The 16,114-nt window shown below is 33.0% G+C and overlaps 1 protein-coding gene across 1 annotated transcript in view; it reads right to left on the bottom strand.

Moving 5' to 3' along the window:
* The window catches only part of LOC120327993 (uncharacterized), a 28,230-nt gene that overhangs the window by 5,019 nt on the left and 7,097 nt on the right, over positions 1 to 16,114 (bottom strand). The window contains exons 4-19 of the mRNA XM_039394366.2: positions 15,582 to 15,736; positions 14,590 to 14,767; positions 14,053 to 14,093; positions 13,381 to 13,433; positions 12,430 to 12,560; positions 11,208 to 11,344; positions 10,267 to 10,488; positions 9,810 to 9,938; positions 8,821 to 8,951; positions 7,968 to 8,199; positions 6,378 to 6,576; positions 4,671 to 4,854; positions 1,915 to 4,169; positions 1,337 to 1,447; positions 780 to 994; positions 267 to 366 (exon numbers count right to left, since the gene is read on the bottom strand). Coding sequence (XP_039250300.2) covers positions 267 to 366; positions 780 to 994; positions 1,337 to 1,447; positions 1,915 to 4,169; positions 4,671 to 4,854; positions 6,378 to 6,576; positions 7,968 to 8,199; positions 8,821 to 8,951; positions 9,810 to 9,938; positions 10,267 to 10,488; positions 11,208 to 11,344; positions 12,430 to 12,560; positions 13,381 to 13,433; positions 14,053 to 14,093; positions 14,590 to 14,767; positions 15,582 to 15,736 — 4,473 coding nt within the window. The remainder of the gene's footprint in view (positions 1 to 266; positions 367 to 779; positions 995 to 1,336; positions 1,448 to 1,914; positions 4,170 to 4,670; positions 4,855 to 6,377; positions 6,577 to 7,967; positions 8,200 to 8,820; positions 8,952 to 9,809; positions 9,939 to 10,266; positions 10,489 to 11,207; positions 11,345 to 12,429; positions 12,561 to 13,380; positions 13,434 to 14,052; positions 14,094 to 14,589; positions 14,768 to 15,581; positions 15,737 to 16,114) is intronic.

Raw genomic sequence — 16,114 nt, forward strand, 5'->3', positions numbered from 1 at the left:
GTCTAACCAAAATCAGACTTCCGTAGACAAGCAGATTACAACAATTGAGGAAGTCTGATTTCGGTAAGACAAAACATGCAGCAGGACTATTGAATTACATAGAAAAATATGTGGATCGTTATTTATGAAGTGAAGATTTGGCAAAGTCAAATGTACTTTACTTGTATTAAAAGCAGTTGAGATGAGCTAGTGGCAGGATTAGGTAAACATAGAATGAAACAAGAAATATGCAGAATATACACTGAGCAAGATAATTAAATTCTGACCTGTTAGGCACAGACTTCCCTTCATTTCATCAATTTTCTCTGATGATGTGACATTCTTCTGATCTTTATTATCTGCATTCATTAATTGTGTCGATGAATCCTAGTCAAATAATAACTTCACAGTTAAAAGTATATTTCGAATTTCATGGGTAATACAACAGTAATATTATAGCAATAGTATTTATCCTTGTAAATAGTTCATTTCACCCATTACTGGCCAGAGTATGACCTATGATTAACTGTTTACTACATATATCAATCATGCCAAAACATTACATGAACACACAAGTTTATTATGAAACGTTTTCACAGCTTTGCTCTGAGCAAGGCTCTACACAAGAAGCTAACGACACTGGTGAGGAGATCCATTGTTTATGTAAGGACCAGTCAATTTACAACACTGCATAGTCTGCCCAGTTCTTATACCACTGGGGCATGGTACCATGTTAAAGAAATCATGATATCACTAATAAGATAAGAAGTTTCTGACTACCTACTCGAAAGCACACGTACCTCAGATTCTAAAACCTCTTTGTCATTCAGGCTTTCAGTGGATACATCTTTATCGATTTCAGACACAGTTTCATTTTCTTTGATAATTTCTTTATCAAATGAAGTTTTAGAACTTTCTGATGAGTCTTCTTGAGTATAATCCAAATCAGGAGTCATTGTGAGATTCTGTCTTGCATAACTCACAGGCTGATTGTCATCAACCTCTTCAGGTATATCTGAAAAATAGATATTTAATCTTGACAATGAAATCTTAAAAATAAACAAATGTGAATGCCAGTAATGAGATAATTGAAGGATAACAAAAATCTGAAAAACTTACTCACGAAACAACGAGTAAAATACTCACACACCCACACTTTTAAACTCAATGTTATTATGATGATTTTAAATGTTCATCGAATTATTCAACATGGCGCACCGTACTAAGCGTTCCTCTCCCGTGGGATAAACATGTAAATCCTATCCCATGATGAATATGATTCATTTCCCAATAAATTGACTTAGGTTATAGGAACAATACATCTTGTGTTTCACAAATACTATACAATTTTATTTACCTTTGTTAGATATTTCTTCTGGATCTGTTGGTGTAATTTCCTTTTCACTACTTGAATGTTTCACAGTTTTTTCACCAGAAAATAATGGAGGTGGAGGTCCAATTGGTGAATCTATGTCATATATTATACATAAATATCGAAAAGAAAATATAAAGAACTACTACCATGGTCGGTTCAAAGCTTTAGAAAGTACGAAATAAATAGCTAGCTTCGTTATATCATGATACTATGTCATTGCTTCATCCTATAATAAGATATATTTGACAACTCAAATCTGTTAAGTGGTAATTCAAAAACGCATTTATTTTTAAAGCTAGATTCAGGACACAAATTTGCATCTTTCTAAAACATTCACAACATGTCATGTTCATAATTATGCTTATACAATGAAATCCAATCCAATGACCAAGAGGCTGTGGTTAGCTGTTTTATCGACTGCATTATCGAGTTTCCTTGCTGCCGACATAAATATAAAAATTTATTGCAGTGTAACAAATGTTATGATGAGCTCAGAAAACAATGGTAATCAAACTTGTAAAAATTGCAGTTTTAAACAAAGGCAATTAGGAAAAAATTACCCTTTTTCTGATTTGGGAATGCTGGCACTATGCTTGTTATCTTTTCAGAATTAGCAGTTTCCAGAATATGAGCTGAAACTCTTGGTGGACGAGGTGGACATGCTAGAAGTTTATCTTTTTTATTTTGAACACTCGTTGATGCTGATTTGATAATTTCCTCATTTTTGTGTGTAAGGATAGGGACCGATGATCTGAACACTGGCGTTGGGTCTGGGAGAACCATTTCTCTACTTTCCGTACCATCTGTTCTATCAAATTCACCTAAAGTTTCAACTTTTAATGCTTGTTGCGCTTTTCGAATGCATCGATCCATCATATCTTGATCACAAAATGAATTAGGATTTTGTGTGGGTGCTGATTTCATTTTATATTGCATCGGGGGCTGCTTATGTACAGGTTTCGCTATAGCTGGTCTACTTTCTTCGACATGTGGTTTGTTGTGGGTACGTATTTCACGTGGTTTGTTGTGGAATGGAAACCCGGGTTTTCTCATAAACTCTGCGCTTTGGCGCCGAGGCAATGGCATTGAAGGCACATCGCACATAGAACATGGGGGTCCATGGTGATAATTCATGTGGTGTTTATGTGATGGATGGTCATTCATATGTTGCATCAGCATTTCTTGTTTTGGTACACACCAACCAGGAGGCGGATTTGGTAATGGACGTCTTTGTGATATCATACTTGGAATTGGCCTTCGATGTTCAGGTGGTATTGGTATAGTGGGTGGAAGATGTCCAGGCATACGAGGATGGTCTCTGAAAGGCTTCAATGGAGGTGGAGGCATATTTTTTCTCATTTCACCCATTGTGTATCCTTTACCTGCAGAATGTACTGGTGGTGGTTTAAAATTGACAGGGTGAAATTTGAATGGCTTTTTGGTCTGAGGGGAAAGACTTTTTCCATGTATAATAGCTCGACGATGCTCAAGCATTTGATGTTGGGAAATGTGACTAGGACTGTTGTCAGGCCAATTTGAATTTCCAGGCATATTGTCAGGGTGGTATTGGCGGTGCATGTAGTCAGGACTTGGAATTGGAAGGTTTGTTTTATTATGAGAAAATCTTTCCTCATTTACATCAATTCTTCTTTCCATTTTTATTCTCATATGATCTTGATTGGTACTATTTGCCGTCGATTGGGGTGGCATCGTTCTATTTTCAGTTGATTTTCGACTAAAGTCTAGGACTCCGTCGTCTGTCACTACATAATCTGGAACAACTTTTTTACTTTGTACTCTTAGATCGAGCGGTGAATTTTCATCATCACCGATGTCTATTCCAGGTTTAGGAGACATTTTATTATTAGCATGGGCGCTAAGTAACTTTCTTTCTGAAAGATTAGTTGGCTGCTGATAAGGAACATAAGGCGGACTTCTTACATTTGCCATTGGATCTCTATGGGAAAAATATGCAGAAGCTGGTAAGTGCTCATTGATCCTTTTAGTTGGATTGTGTCGCATATGATATCTGAGATTTTTATTCATCTCATTTGATTTGCGAGATGGCATATTTTTATCCAATATTGCATTTTTCGGAATATCATGTCTTCTTGAGCTCCAGCACTGAGAAAGGAAAGCCTGGATACGTGATGATTCTGCTGGATTTGAGGATCCCGGGCTTGAAGGACCTTGGTGGCGATGTGTATGATGCAATGGAAATGGTTGAGAAGTGAGAGGTGCAAAACTTTTTGATATATCCGGACATTCAGCCATTCTTCTATCTCTAATCATTGACTGTTTTTCGTAAATATCTCTGCGCATTTTCTGCTGCTGCTGCGAAAGAATGCTTCTTTCTCTATCAGAAAATCTGCCTATAACGTCATTTGGAAGTATTTTCCTCAAGTTTGGTGGACGAATTTTATTATCATTGTTATGAAACACATGATGATAAGGACCTTTCTCATCTTTTCTCAGATTAGGAATTGGAATTTTATGCTGTTCTGTTACGTGATGTCTTTGATGAAATTGTCTCGAAATTTCTCTGTCTTTTTGAAGTTTCACCATTTTTTCATTTTCGATACAACTTTGTAATTTATTGTTATAAGATGCCTGCGTTCGTACATGTTGAACGTTGTTAGGTTTCCGTCTTTTTCGTTTTGGTGACATTTCTTCAGTATTATCAGAAGAGAAGTAATCTTTAAACATTTGTGTTTCCATCTGCTCAAGTTTTATCATTGGTTGAAGATCAGGTGGACTAGTTGAACGCTGTTCTCCTTTCATATTGCCTTTTTCCATTTGGCCTGGTTGTTCAGCACTGAAACAATGTAAAACATGATTTTTAAATTGGCAATGAAGGCAACAATAATAAGATGGATGAAAAATCTAAAAATGCATGTTACTCACATTCTAGTGCCAACTACGGTAACTTATTTACAATTATGCAGCAAATTTAGAAAATTAGAAAATAGAAAAAATAAAGAAGTGACCCAATATTGGAAAAGAATAGGGAACTGAGGAAAATTTTATTTATCATAAACAAATACTAATCTAAGTTATCATAATTTCAGTTGCGGCGTCATGATCAGCTTATTTTTTGTCTAAGTTATCTTAATACTTACAGAACTAACTTTGAAACTGCCACCTAACTTTTGAATAACTTAGTTTCATTTTTGACTATACTTTTGCGTTTTTGCCATATTCATAAAATTGTAACAAGTTATAAAAATATAATTTTCCAAATGAATTCTGAGAAAAAATTAAGGTATATATATATATACATACATACATAAATCTTAAAATCATCTATCAAAATTACCTTCTTTTGCTAGCTAATCGTTGAACAATGCTACTGAGTTTTGAAAGTCCCTTCGTTCGCTTTGGAACACTTTCACTTGTTGAAGCTGCTTTAGTAATAATAGCTACTCGATTCTTCTGCTTTTCCTGAGTGCTGGTAGCATCAGGAAATACTCCTTCATTGTTAGCTTGGGTATAAGCAACGTCTGAAAAGAATGAATTATAATCAGATAGTCATATTACAAGTACATATTACATACTACTCCAATGAATTGAACAAATCAATCAAGTTCAAGTTCCTAAACAGGATATAGTCTCGCATGTTTCAAATTGATCACATTACAGCATACTCAAATTCAGTAATCTGATAAACTATAATATTGTAATGTTTAGTTGGTATTTCTGAATTCCAAATTAATGATAATCAGTTTTCTAGTCTAGAACAATATATACCGGTAATGTGTTTGTGAAAATGAGCACAATTTTCATGAAAATAAAAAAAAACAATATGCAGTAAATCGAAAAAATTTACGCCTTCTATGATATCGTATTTATATAAGTTATAACTCCTAATCTTCAAACTCAAGGCAGAAATTCAATATTCTTAGGCGTAGGAAGTAATAACTTATCATTGATTGATTGATTGAAAGTTACAAAAAACTCTTTTATATTCAAGCTGTTCACTCCAAACAGTGCCCTGTACAAGCAGCCACTAATATCTAACAATATGTTGTAAGAAGCTAGGTGATGGATTGGAATGGAATTTGCAAAGCCTCAACCAATAGGCAAGTATGCCCAATACACAGCTTGGAAATTTTTATTCCCATCCTGATTCGATGCTGTTAATCTTACACAGGGTAATCAGCAGTGTAATCACGAATAAATTCTTGAAGTCTTGCTAATATCATAGGATTAGAATAAGATTTTACATATTTATACTGAGGAGAGGAAAGTTGATAAGGCGGCTTAATCACATGGCGAACATCGGCCTCTCATCTGATTGTCAGTTCATGTCGCGTATGGCATTAATTAGCCAGGTAATATTTTGTGTTCAGATGCATGGACTTCATGGTGGAGGAGGCCGTAACCGACCAGCTGTTATGTGAACCACCCTACAACGACGAAGAGTCCAGCAATCCTCTCACACATATTATCCCTCACAGGATTCGAACCTGCGAACCCATGCAGGTTAATCAGAGGTGCATTAGTAAGTGTATTCCTTGCGCCACACCGCCGAGATATACAGAATTCATTATAACATATCTGTTAGCATAAGGATGTTTGAAAGTGTTTATTTATTTGAGTAGCATCCATGATATAATGAAGATAATATAACAGTGTATGAAGTTTAAAATTTAAAGAAATATCTTTTCATATTGAGCACATTTTAGTTCACAATTAGTAAATTAGCCTATATAAACTACAATTTATCCATTGCACAGCATGATAGAAGTTGTCATTTTTCATTACATCAAATATTACTTTTGGATTGTATAGAATTGTACTTTTCTCAAACAGGTATACATACATTCAATAAAAGAAACATGGGCTTCTTCCACACACAATTCTTCGAAATTACTCTTCCAAGCTGGCATTCATCGATAACCACATTGATTTATGCAAGTTGTTCTCAATGTTTGCCTATGACATATGACATATATGGTGTTCTATCATGAAAACGATTGTATTCTTGGGTAAGAAAATGATAAAATACTAAAGTTTTTCCTACCTGTGATGTCTTCTCCAGGTTTCACATTTGCTTGTTCTTTATTGGTCTCGAGAGATTGTTCCATTTGTACATTTGCAGATTTATTATCAGTTTCCATTTGTTGAAATTTTTGTGTTTGTTCGAAAACTAATCCAGCATTATCATTTTTGATCTTATATTTTTCAACAACCATGCTAACAGGCTCTGCACACTGATACAGCTAGAAAATAGAAATCACGATAATTGTTAGATAAATTTTGTGTTCGTCCCATACATTCAAATTTGAGAAGGAATCTGAACAAGCCCTCCATAATAAAGGGAAAATTGGCTGCATAAATTTGCATATAAAAGGAAAGTACTGTAAATTGTCAAATGCCAGTTCAATATTTTGCCAACATTGAATAAAATTAAAATCAGAAAAAAAGAAAGTGAGATTTTGCGAAGCATAACTGATATTAGAAATCTAGTTAATTTTACTACTTTGCTAAATACACACAGCAGAAAGGAAAGAATCGAATTCTTTGTAATCAGATGATTGATTGCTTACTGTCATTAAATATACTGCAATATATTCTTACTTGCTAACATCTGGATTAATTCTGTAAGGCTGTGTGACGATTATGTGTTTAGTTTAGATATTTGACCCGTTGGCAATGGTTCACTAATGGGTCTTACCCAGTTTTTAATTCAGTCACAGAGAAATGGTTATGTGATATCTAGCATGTCTCACTGATTTTAAGATTCAAAATCTTACAAATTGGTGGCTGAAGAAATGATGCTGATAACTAAGTGTTGTTTTGCATTTTCTGTTTCTCAATCTTTGTTAATATTAATTAATTCATTGTTTTCACTTTGCAAAAATAAAACCAAAATTTTTTGAGTTTATCTGTCACTCAAAATAGGTTGGAAAAAAGGCAGGATTTGCGTTTTAGAGAATATTACCAAATATTAGTTAATCATATTCATGTCTCTGTCTTGAACAAGGCATCTGTCTAACAGTTAACGGGACGAAAAGAACAAATAGAGTTGAAAAACAAGAATATTCCCCAAACTTTTAGCATAAATAAAGTTGATATGAGTTTATTACATAAACTAATAATGCACAAACTCTATTTGATGGCAACACTACGAGGTGATATATTTATGTGTCTTCCTAGAAGAATTCCTCTTATTTAAAAATTAGTATCTTGTTATAAATAGATAGCTGCTTTCGTAGATCCTTGTTCAGAGTAGAGAAACATAAGAATGTGATAAAACAAGGGTGTGCAACATGTGACCCACAGGAAAAATTGTGTGGCATGCTGAGAAGAAGTTCCAATTTTAAATGGTGTGCGGCTCGCAAAAGGAAATTCTTTTAATTTAGTTTGATCTAGTATGCCCGAGTAATTTCAATTCCTTTGCGTCACAAAGCCTATACCTGAGCTTGTGCAAAGCGAACAACACATGTCAGAAGATCAATAACCAAAGTTTCACCTGCAACTACTAGAAAGCCTTTGTTAAATGAAGGTGCAGCCGGCAGTTTCACCAAGTTATTTGCATTTGGCTCTCCTGTATTAAAGGTTGCACACACCAACAATGAAACATTCAGAGCAAATACAAGATAATACTAACCTGATTACGTTCATGTTTTAGCTTGTGATGTCTTCGTAAGTTTATATTAGTGGTGAACATTTTGGAGCAATCAGGACAGCGATGACATTTTTCTAGTCTTCCATCACTTCCTACTTTAAGAGTAGGTGGAAGTCCTATTAATCCTTTATTTGTCTGACTTCCAGCGGCATTCTGGTAGTTATTACTGTTATTTTCTTGCTGATCCTTCGAAGGATTAGGAAGCAGGGAAGTTCTAAAAATCAAAAAATAATTGAATATCTATATATGGGTGAAAAATGGTAATAAAGAAATTTTCCAAATTGCTAAAAATGTTTAAAGTGGTTCATTTGCAACAATTTTGAAAGTGGTAAAACTATAAATTATTGGGCATGTTGGCAGAAGTACATTTATAAAAAAACACTGTAAGACAGCTTGATATGTTGAGTATTATAGAGTCAATACAGTATGGATATGAGTATGTTGGATTGTTGATTAGTATGTCAAATGAAAGTTGGTTATATCTACCATTGTAAAGAGTTATTTCCTACAAATAATACAACAAACTTGAAATGTTTTTAGTTTTTAATAACTTCAAAAAGAGGAGTAATGTGAGATATAGTGTGAGTAAGAGGATATGGAGAATACATCATATTCAAGAGACACAAGAATACCACAATCCAAAACCTGAAGTTATTACTCAAATGTTACACGGCTTACAATTTACAATCACACATGGTTAAATACAACCAAAAGAATAGTAGAGTATATGAAATGATTGTGTGTGCAATTGACTGTAGACCTTTTAATATAAACATGATATGAATGTAACAAAACACTGCATGAAACATTATGTAATGAAAATAAAAAATATTACCTCACTGCACGTTTCTCTCCCATCAATGTTCCGCTGTCATGCTGATCTAATTTCAAGTAAGCAGCGAAATCAATATTTTCTTGAAATTCATTGCTTCCATCTACACCATACAAATCACATTTTTCTTGTCCCTATAAAAAGAATCGTATGTTATATACTAAAGTATGTAGTCACGAAATAAGGTTATGTAAATTAGCACACATGTTAATAGGTTTGTTGTGAAATAAATACGCCTGGAGAGCAAGCAGATTTTAAATTTTCAAAAATCCAATACAAATTACTTTGATAATTGAAGACATCGATTTGCAGAAAGTAAACATAATTTTGAAAATCTAAAATCGTAGAATGTGCAAATCCTAAAATAAATCTTCTGCTATTGTATTCACCATATCATAAATTAATCTTCTAAAATATACTAGCACCAAAAGCGAAAAAGACAGATGCATATTTTATTATAACATATAAGAAATGTTAGTTACATTTATGTCTATACATTTAAGCCTACGTTAAGAGCATTGGCCAGAGATAGACCGAGAACCTGCAATTTAAGTTCCGTCTTAAAAAGAATGAATATGAGGAATGCCTTCAAAATAAGTATATGAAGGCAATAGAAATATCACCCAAATTATTTAGTGACCAAAAACAATACATGCTTGAATTTTGCGAGGCATATGTCTATATACAGTGGCGTATCTCGGGTATGGCAGCCATAACTCATGCCATGGGCGCGGTTTAAATGGGAACACAAAATGCAAAATTTTTTATCATAAAATGTTTCAAAAAAATATTTTCAACTAGGAAATAATTGAAACTCATGTTTTTACCTAAATAATAATGTACTGGCATCTCAATTCAACAACAGTCATTATAAATTGTCAGTCAACAATCAAGGGGACGCATTTTTAACCTTTACCATGGGCAACATTTAACGTAGATAGGGCACTGTACATATATTACATAGCAAACGAAAGATATATATGAATTCTTACCATGAAGCTAATTTTTGAAGATTTACCATTGCTTCCTCTTTCTGCCTTTGTCTTAGTAACTTTCATTTTGTGAACAGATCGAAGATGCTTTACCATATCAGTTCTTTGGATAAAACCTTTGTTGCAAACCTATTATAATAAAGAAACATTAGGTAGAATTAAATCATCATCGAATACTGAGATGAATCAGCATATTGCCTTTGAAGGTTAATTATAACAAATGCCGGCATAAACGTAACAGGAAACAGGATGCAGTATTAGCCAAATTAGTGTTATGAAACAATATAAAAGCACAGGGATTTAGCAGATGTTATCACACATCTACAGTAAATATTGAGCATATTATTGATAAAATAATATAGTTCATTTCCAAATTATAACTTGTAGCTATGAATACGAGCTGGACAAAAGCAAAAAAATGTGAGATTAGACAAATATATTTCCATTTTTCTCATACCTTACAAACGTGAGGTTTGTCACCAGTGTGTGTGCGTTCATGCCTCCTTGCATTTGTTGAAGTAGGAAACGTTTTGCTACAAAAGTTGCAAGCATATGGTTTCTCGCCAGAATGTGTACGTTTGTGTCTTTGAAGTTCATGTCTTGTTGAGTATGATCTCTTACACAATTCACATTTAAAAACGCTGACAGATGATCGTCGAGGTTCAGTGTTGTGACTTTCCTGTATAAATATCAAATGAAGAAAATCAATTCAGAGTTTAAAACAAAATTTTTCACTTTTTCAGTTCTATATTCTATCTACAATTCTCATTTCTAGGTCTCGTATTTTCTTGCTCGTTGCAAGGCAAATTCTTTTTGACTGATTATAAACAAAATTATTATGATCAACATTTGATACTTCTAGTTTCAGACTATGACATTGCCTAGGATATGTTTCAGGTAGGAGAATTATGCTGAAGATATTTCTTACTGCCACTTCAAAAAAGTCTCTAGACAAGCAATAATGAAGTGTGGGTTATTTGAAGATATAGAATCTTTTCAGTTCAGAAGGCCCTATCTAATTTGATACACTCTGACAAAAACATGATCTAACCCAAGGCTTTCCAAACCGGGGGTCATGACCCCCAGTGAATCGCAAAATGGCTCAATGGGGTCAATCTTATTCGATACTTACTTATGCTAAAACAAAATATTGATCAAATTTGAAATATTTGGAACCAGTATTGAGACCCACCGTCACCGAAATAGAACCAAGATTTGTTTTTTTGTGTGAGAATTAGCAAGCACATCAGTCTCAGAAAAGTCCCTCTTGAAAAAATTTGGGCCGTGTCAAGTGGGTGTGATGAAAAAAGTTCGAACAACACTGATAAAACCAATGCTTTATGTTATATATACACAAAGCAGAAAGATGAAGCCGACAACACAACCGTAACTACATACCAAACAATGAGTTCTCAGCTGATTTTTGTGTTGAAAATACATGAGTTCTTTGCAGCACATTTTACAAGCATACAAATATTTCGATTCCAAGTCGCCTTCCTCATTTGGTACTTCTTCTTGATCTTTATTAGTCAACCCTATAAATAAATTTTTGTGATTTTGAGGGACTTAAAAAAGGCAATATAAGTATACAGTAGTGAAAATTCAAAAAGCTCTACCTCTGAGATGTATTATTTTCAATTGATACCTAAATGGTAATAATGTGTTTGATGCGTGCTACTTCAATGTTTTATTTATGCTATCATTGATGAGACATCCAAAAGGTTTTGGGATAAGGCATCAAATAACAGGCACCATTGAATAATCAGCAGCTAATTTTCAGATATCTGATTTCTTTGAATGTGCATGGCATTCATTTATTCTGTTAAAATTACTTCCCATTTCAAACTTCCAAATAAGTCATATGATATATAGGATTGGTGAGCTCCAAATTGAAACGTCAGACTGACATTAACATAAAACACAAGATCAATAAATTACAATCAATAATATTGACAGCGTAAATGGTGCAATTTTGATGAAGTAAAACATATCTCAGTTTATATTTATATTTTCATATCCAGATAATGTAAACATTTGTAGTATGACACTTTAATTTGTCATCGTGGCTATGCTCCTGCTGTGCTTAGTTTCAATAGGTATGTGCATATGCTTAATTATGGACATGTTTCAATAAAATGGACAATAGAAAACAATGGCTCTATTATAAGATAATAATTTCAAAACTTTATTTTTGCATGTCTAATAAATTACATGCACGTTACTCTGATATAACCTGTGTTATATATGGGCTCTCTAATCCTAATCTGTTACCCTTTTTCCATTTTATGTTTGTGAAACGACTGGTATTTAAAACAACTGATCATACAATCCAAGTATAATGTAGGATTATTAAAATTATCAACAAACAGTATAGTTGAACAATACTCAACATTAAGGTTGTTTGTCACTTATAGCTTTTACAGTGCTCACGGCTTTCTCTTAACAAAACTTCAATGCAAATCAAAACAAAGATTGTAAATGATTGATAGTCGAGAGCTTCAATTCAAGGGTCAAATCTGGACAAAGAAAGTTTTTTTCTTACGTAATAAATACATGTGTATAATTGCTAATATTGACAAAGATGTCTTATGTTAATTTAAATTAATGGGTAATTACATACCTGCTGTTTCAGTATCTGTCACATTTATGCTTCCCGCTTTAGGCAGAACATATTTTGGATTGACATGACGACGTGTATAATGACGTCGCAGACTAAATGACCTTGGGAACGACATCATGCAAATATCACATCTGAAACATAATCGAAGTACCAGTAAAATGAAAAGATAAAAGAATATTTAAATTACTGTAATTCCCTTGGTGTCTGGACAGTAAAACATTTTGGAAATATATTTACTGCAATATTTGAATATATTATCAACTTATTCTGATGTCAATTTGAATAAATAATATTTTAAGTATGTAGTTGCAAATTTATTAGGTGTTATAGACAGAAATGATCAAATCCATATAAATGATTTTCTGGAAATTTATTTTCAAATCTGAATTTATTAAATACTCCAGATTGGCTTCTGATAAATAAAAAATATTGCTACTCTACAATTCATAAAGCCTTTCATGAGAAGCAGAAATCGTAAATCATGATTGTTTGGCTGGCATTGACTTTATCAATAATTGAGTGAAGCAGCTTTCAAATTAAGATATTCCCAGATCAAAAAAAATATGGAAATAACAAATTTTAAATGTTTTTATGAATTTTTTTATTTCATTCATGGAATTCTCAAACAGCTTATTATCTACCTATTTACATATTATCAAACTCAGAACAAAAGGTAAACAAAAGTTCAATTGATTACCAGCATTAAGGCATATTTTATACAGTGTACTTCACGATGCCTATTTTTTCAAATAGCATATCCTTATGGGAAAAAAGTTAACTGCTTTAAATGATTCAGTCCATAGCAAAGTTATACTCAGTGAACGTTGATAAGTTATCATCAGCCAATAGTTAGCACCATGGCACGGTGACTGGCACTGGTCACAGACATCTTACAAAAGAAAATAATCTTCAGTTATCTGATCAATTTTGTTTATGTAAAAAATAACAAACCTGTAAGCGGATGGACCTCCAATGGCATTCTGTATAACATGATCTTTACGCATCTAAAAATCAATGTTATACAAAATCACAGCTATAAGATGGTAAATATTTATAAAGTATGTTATCAGATAAACAGAAATAAAAAAAACAGATAAGAACTGGCAATCTTACAAAACTGATGAAAGGACGACATAGTTCCTAGGGCCTGTACAATCACCAACTAAAGACTGTCAGATCACAAGAGTGAAAATGAAATATTGATGGCCTCGAATATAAATAGGCTCATGCTAAATTAATTCCCTTTCTCATGCTCCAAATACATATTATAAAGCTAGATTGCTTTGCCCATATTAAAAATCGGAATGGAAGTTTTGGCCACCGAGTACCTATCTCAGCATAGATCTTGTTACTCTACCAGCTTCCAACATATCTTTTTCCCTTATGAGGTTAATTTACTTACATAATTCCTTTTAAAAACATTGGTGTGACCAACTACCATGCAACAATATTTAAAACTGTGTTTTCTTGAAAATTTACATGATTAACATTTGGTTTAGTATATTTATCAAAATAACAATGAGATAGCTTAAAAACTTCATCGCTATTATTATTATGCAAATTTTTATGAGCAACATATTACAGTAGTAGTTAACTATCTAACAACAATGATATTTGTAGTACCTTGAACTTGAACATATTGTTGGCATCCAAAAGATCATCCTCTGTAAAAATACAAACCAAAAATATGTGGACAATACAAGATAATTGATGTTTGTTAACCACACAAATTTACACATTGACTAACCCATGGATATACAGATCATGTTGTCGCAAAATCGGACTGCAATTCAACAATTATTTCTGAGTGAATTATTTTGTTAAATGTCCAAATATTGACATCCCTATTCATACAACACAAAAAATAAATTTTAGGAAAGAATATTATTCATTGAAACTGATATTATACATGTAATCAACAACAAAACAATCAACACTGGAGCCAGGGTTAAAAAAATAAGCTGAACATTTGAATATCACTCGACGACATCTCGGCGGTGTGGTGCACCATGCTAAGTCTTAGGAATACGCTCGCCATCGCACCTCTGACTACCCTGTGTACATAAATATGTGTGAGGATTGCTGGACACCTCGTCGGCCGCAAGTTGGCTACATTTATAAAAACAAAGCAATATTTTTGTAAAATAGAGCATATCATACCACAATTTTGACTATCAAAACCATAAAATTCAGGTGTTCTCGAAAACGTTTGCACTGCTGCTGGAGTAGGCTCAGTTTCCGTCTTGGCAGGTTTTTCTTTCATAGATTCTGTCACTGCTGGAAGTTTTTTCAATTTTTCTTTATTTTTTGATGACTTTGAATGAAAAGCTCTGAATTCCTAAATAGTTGAAAATAAACAAATATTTGAAATCAATTTAAATCAAGACTAAATCACTAACTGATTTGGAAAGGATGTCCTAATATTTAGATGTTGATGTTTCAACATTTGAGTTTCCCATTAACAGTATGTTCTAGTAACCTTTGGGATTCTAAGATAAAAAGCAGTACAGAAGCTTGAAAACAAACTTGAAAAGTGGGAGTGAATAACGTTGATTACAAAACTGAGTGGATACATGCCAACCATAATTTTGAGACAATTCAAAGTTGTCCAAAAACTATTTCTGATATACATCATCATATTAGATGCATGTATATTTGAAAGGATTAACGAGGAACCTCATAACTGGTTATAGAGCACATTTAAAATCTTTGTCTGTCTAATGGTTAACCAATACCCTCCAGCACATATGGGAAAATCATACCAATTGTTTCAAATCAGTAAAATCAAACATCTACAAAATAATCTGTCAAACGACTATTGCATGCATTCTCGAAAACAAAAAATAGCCAATGAAAGTAATTCACATTCATCCTAATTGGGAAGAACAGATAATTAAGTAGCAAGTGATAAAAAATTGTGTTTATATATTATTACATGTAATTCAAACCATTTGTTATAACTGTAAGATTAATCGAAAAACTCAATAAATATCTCGGAAATCTCTCTTAGCCTAGTATGAGTTTAAAAAATGAGATATGAAATTACCCTTGATGAACTGGAGAAATCTGTTTGTTTTTGTCTACTTTATTTGGTGAAAGGTTCTTTATCAAATCATCTCTCAACTTAATTGAATCAAAATAATATTATTTACCTCAGGATTTATCGTTCTATTTATATTCATCAATTTTGTTGGAATATCAAACATTGAATCATGATATCTTGAAGGTTTTCTTTTTCTTCTTCCTGGTTCAGTTGCAGTGGAAGGTGGAGAACTCTCATTATCACTCTGATATTTTGATTGAACATCTGAATTTTGACATTAAATTAGTTGACTGTCCAGTGAATGATTGAGACACCTACCGGTAATTGCAGATGTCAAACAGACACAAAACAACAAAGACCATATAGAAAATTAAATTCTCTACATTGATTGATCTTCAGCGACTAACTTCAGTTGCAGTGTCGAATACTTATTAGCTAAAATCATTGATGGTTTGATTTATCAGGAAAATTTGAAACAAACTCTAAATTCAATTTTCTAACTCTAAAATCAGGCTTCAGAGCATGTAGATACTGAAAAAGCAATTTCATAAAAATGTAAACCACTGCTAAACTTTGAAACTGTTCATTTTATAACTGTCAATTAGGTCATAAAATTTCAGGTTGACTACATTCCAGGAATGG

Source organism: Styela clava, chromosome 7, assembly GCF_964204865.1.
Source record: "Styela clava chromosome 7, kaStyClav1.hap1.2, whole genome shotgun sequence".
Taxonomy (NCBI): Eukaryota; Metazoa; Chordata; class Ascidiacea; order Stolidobranchia; family Styelidae; genus Styela; species Styela clava.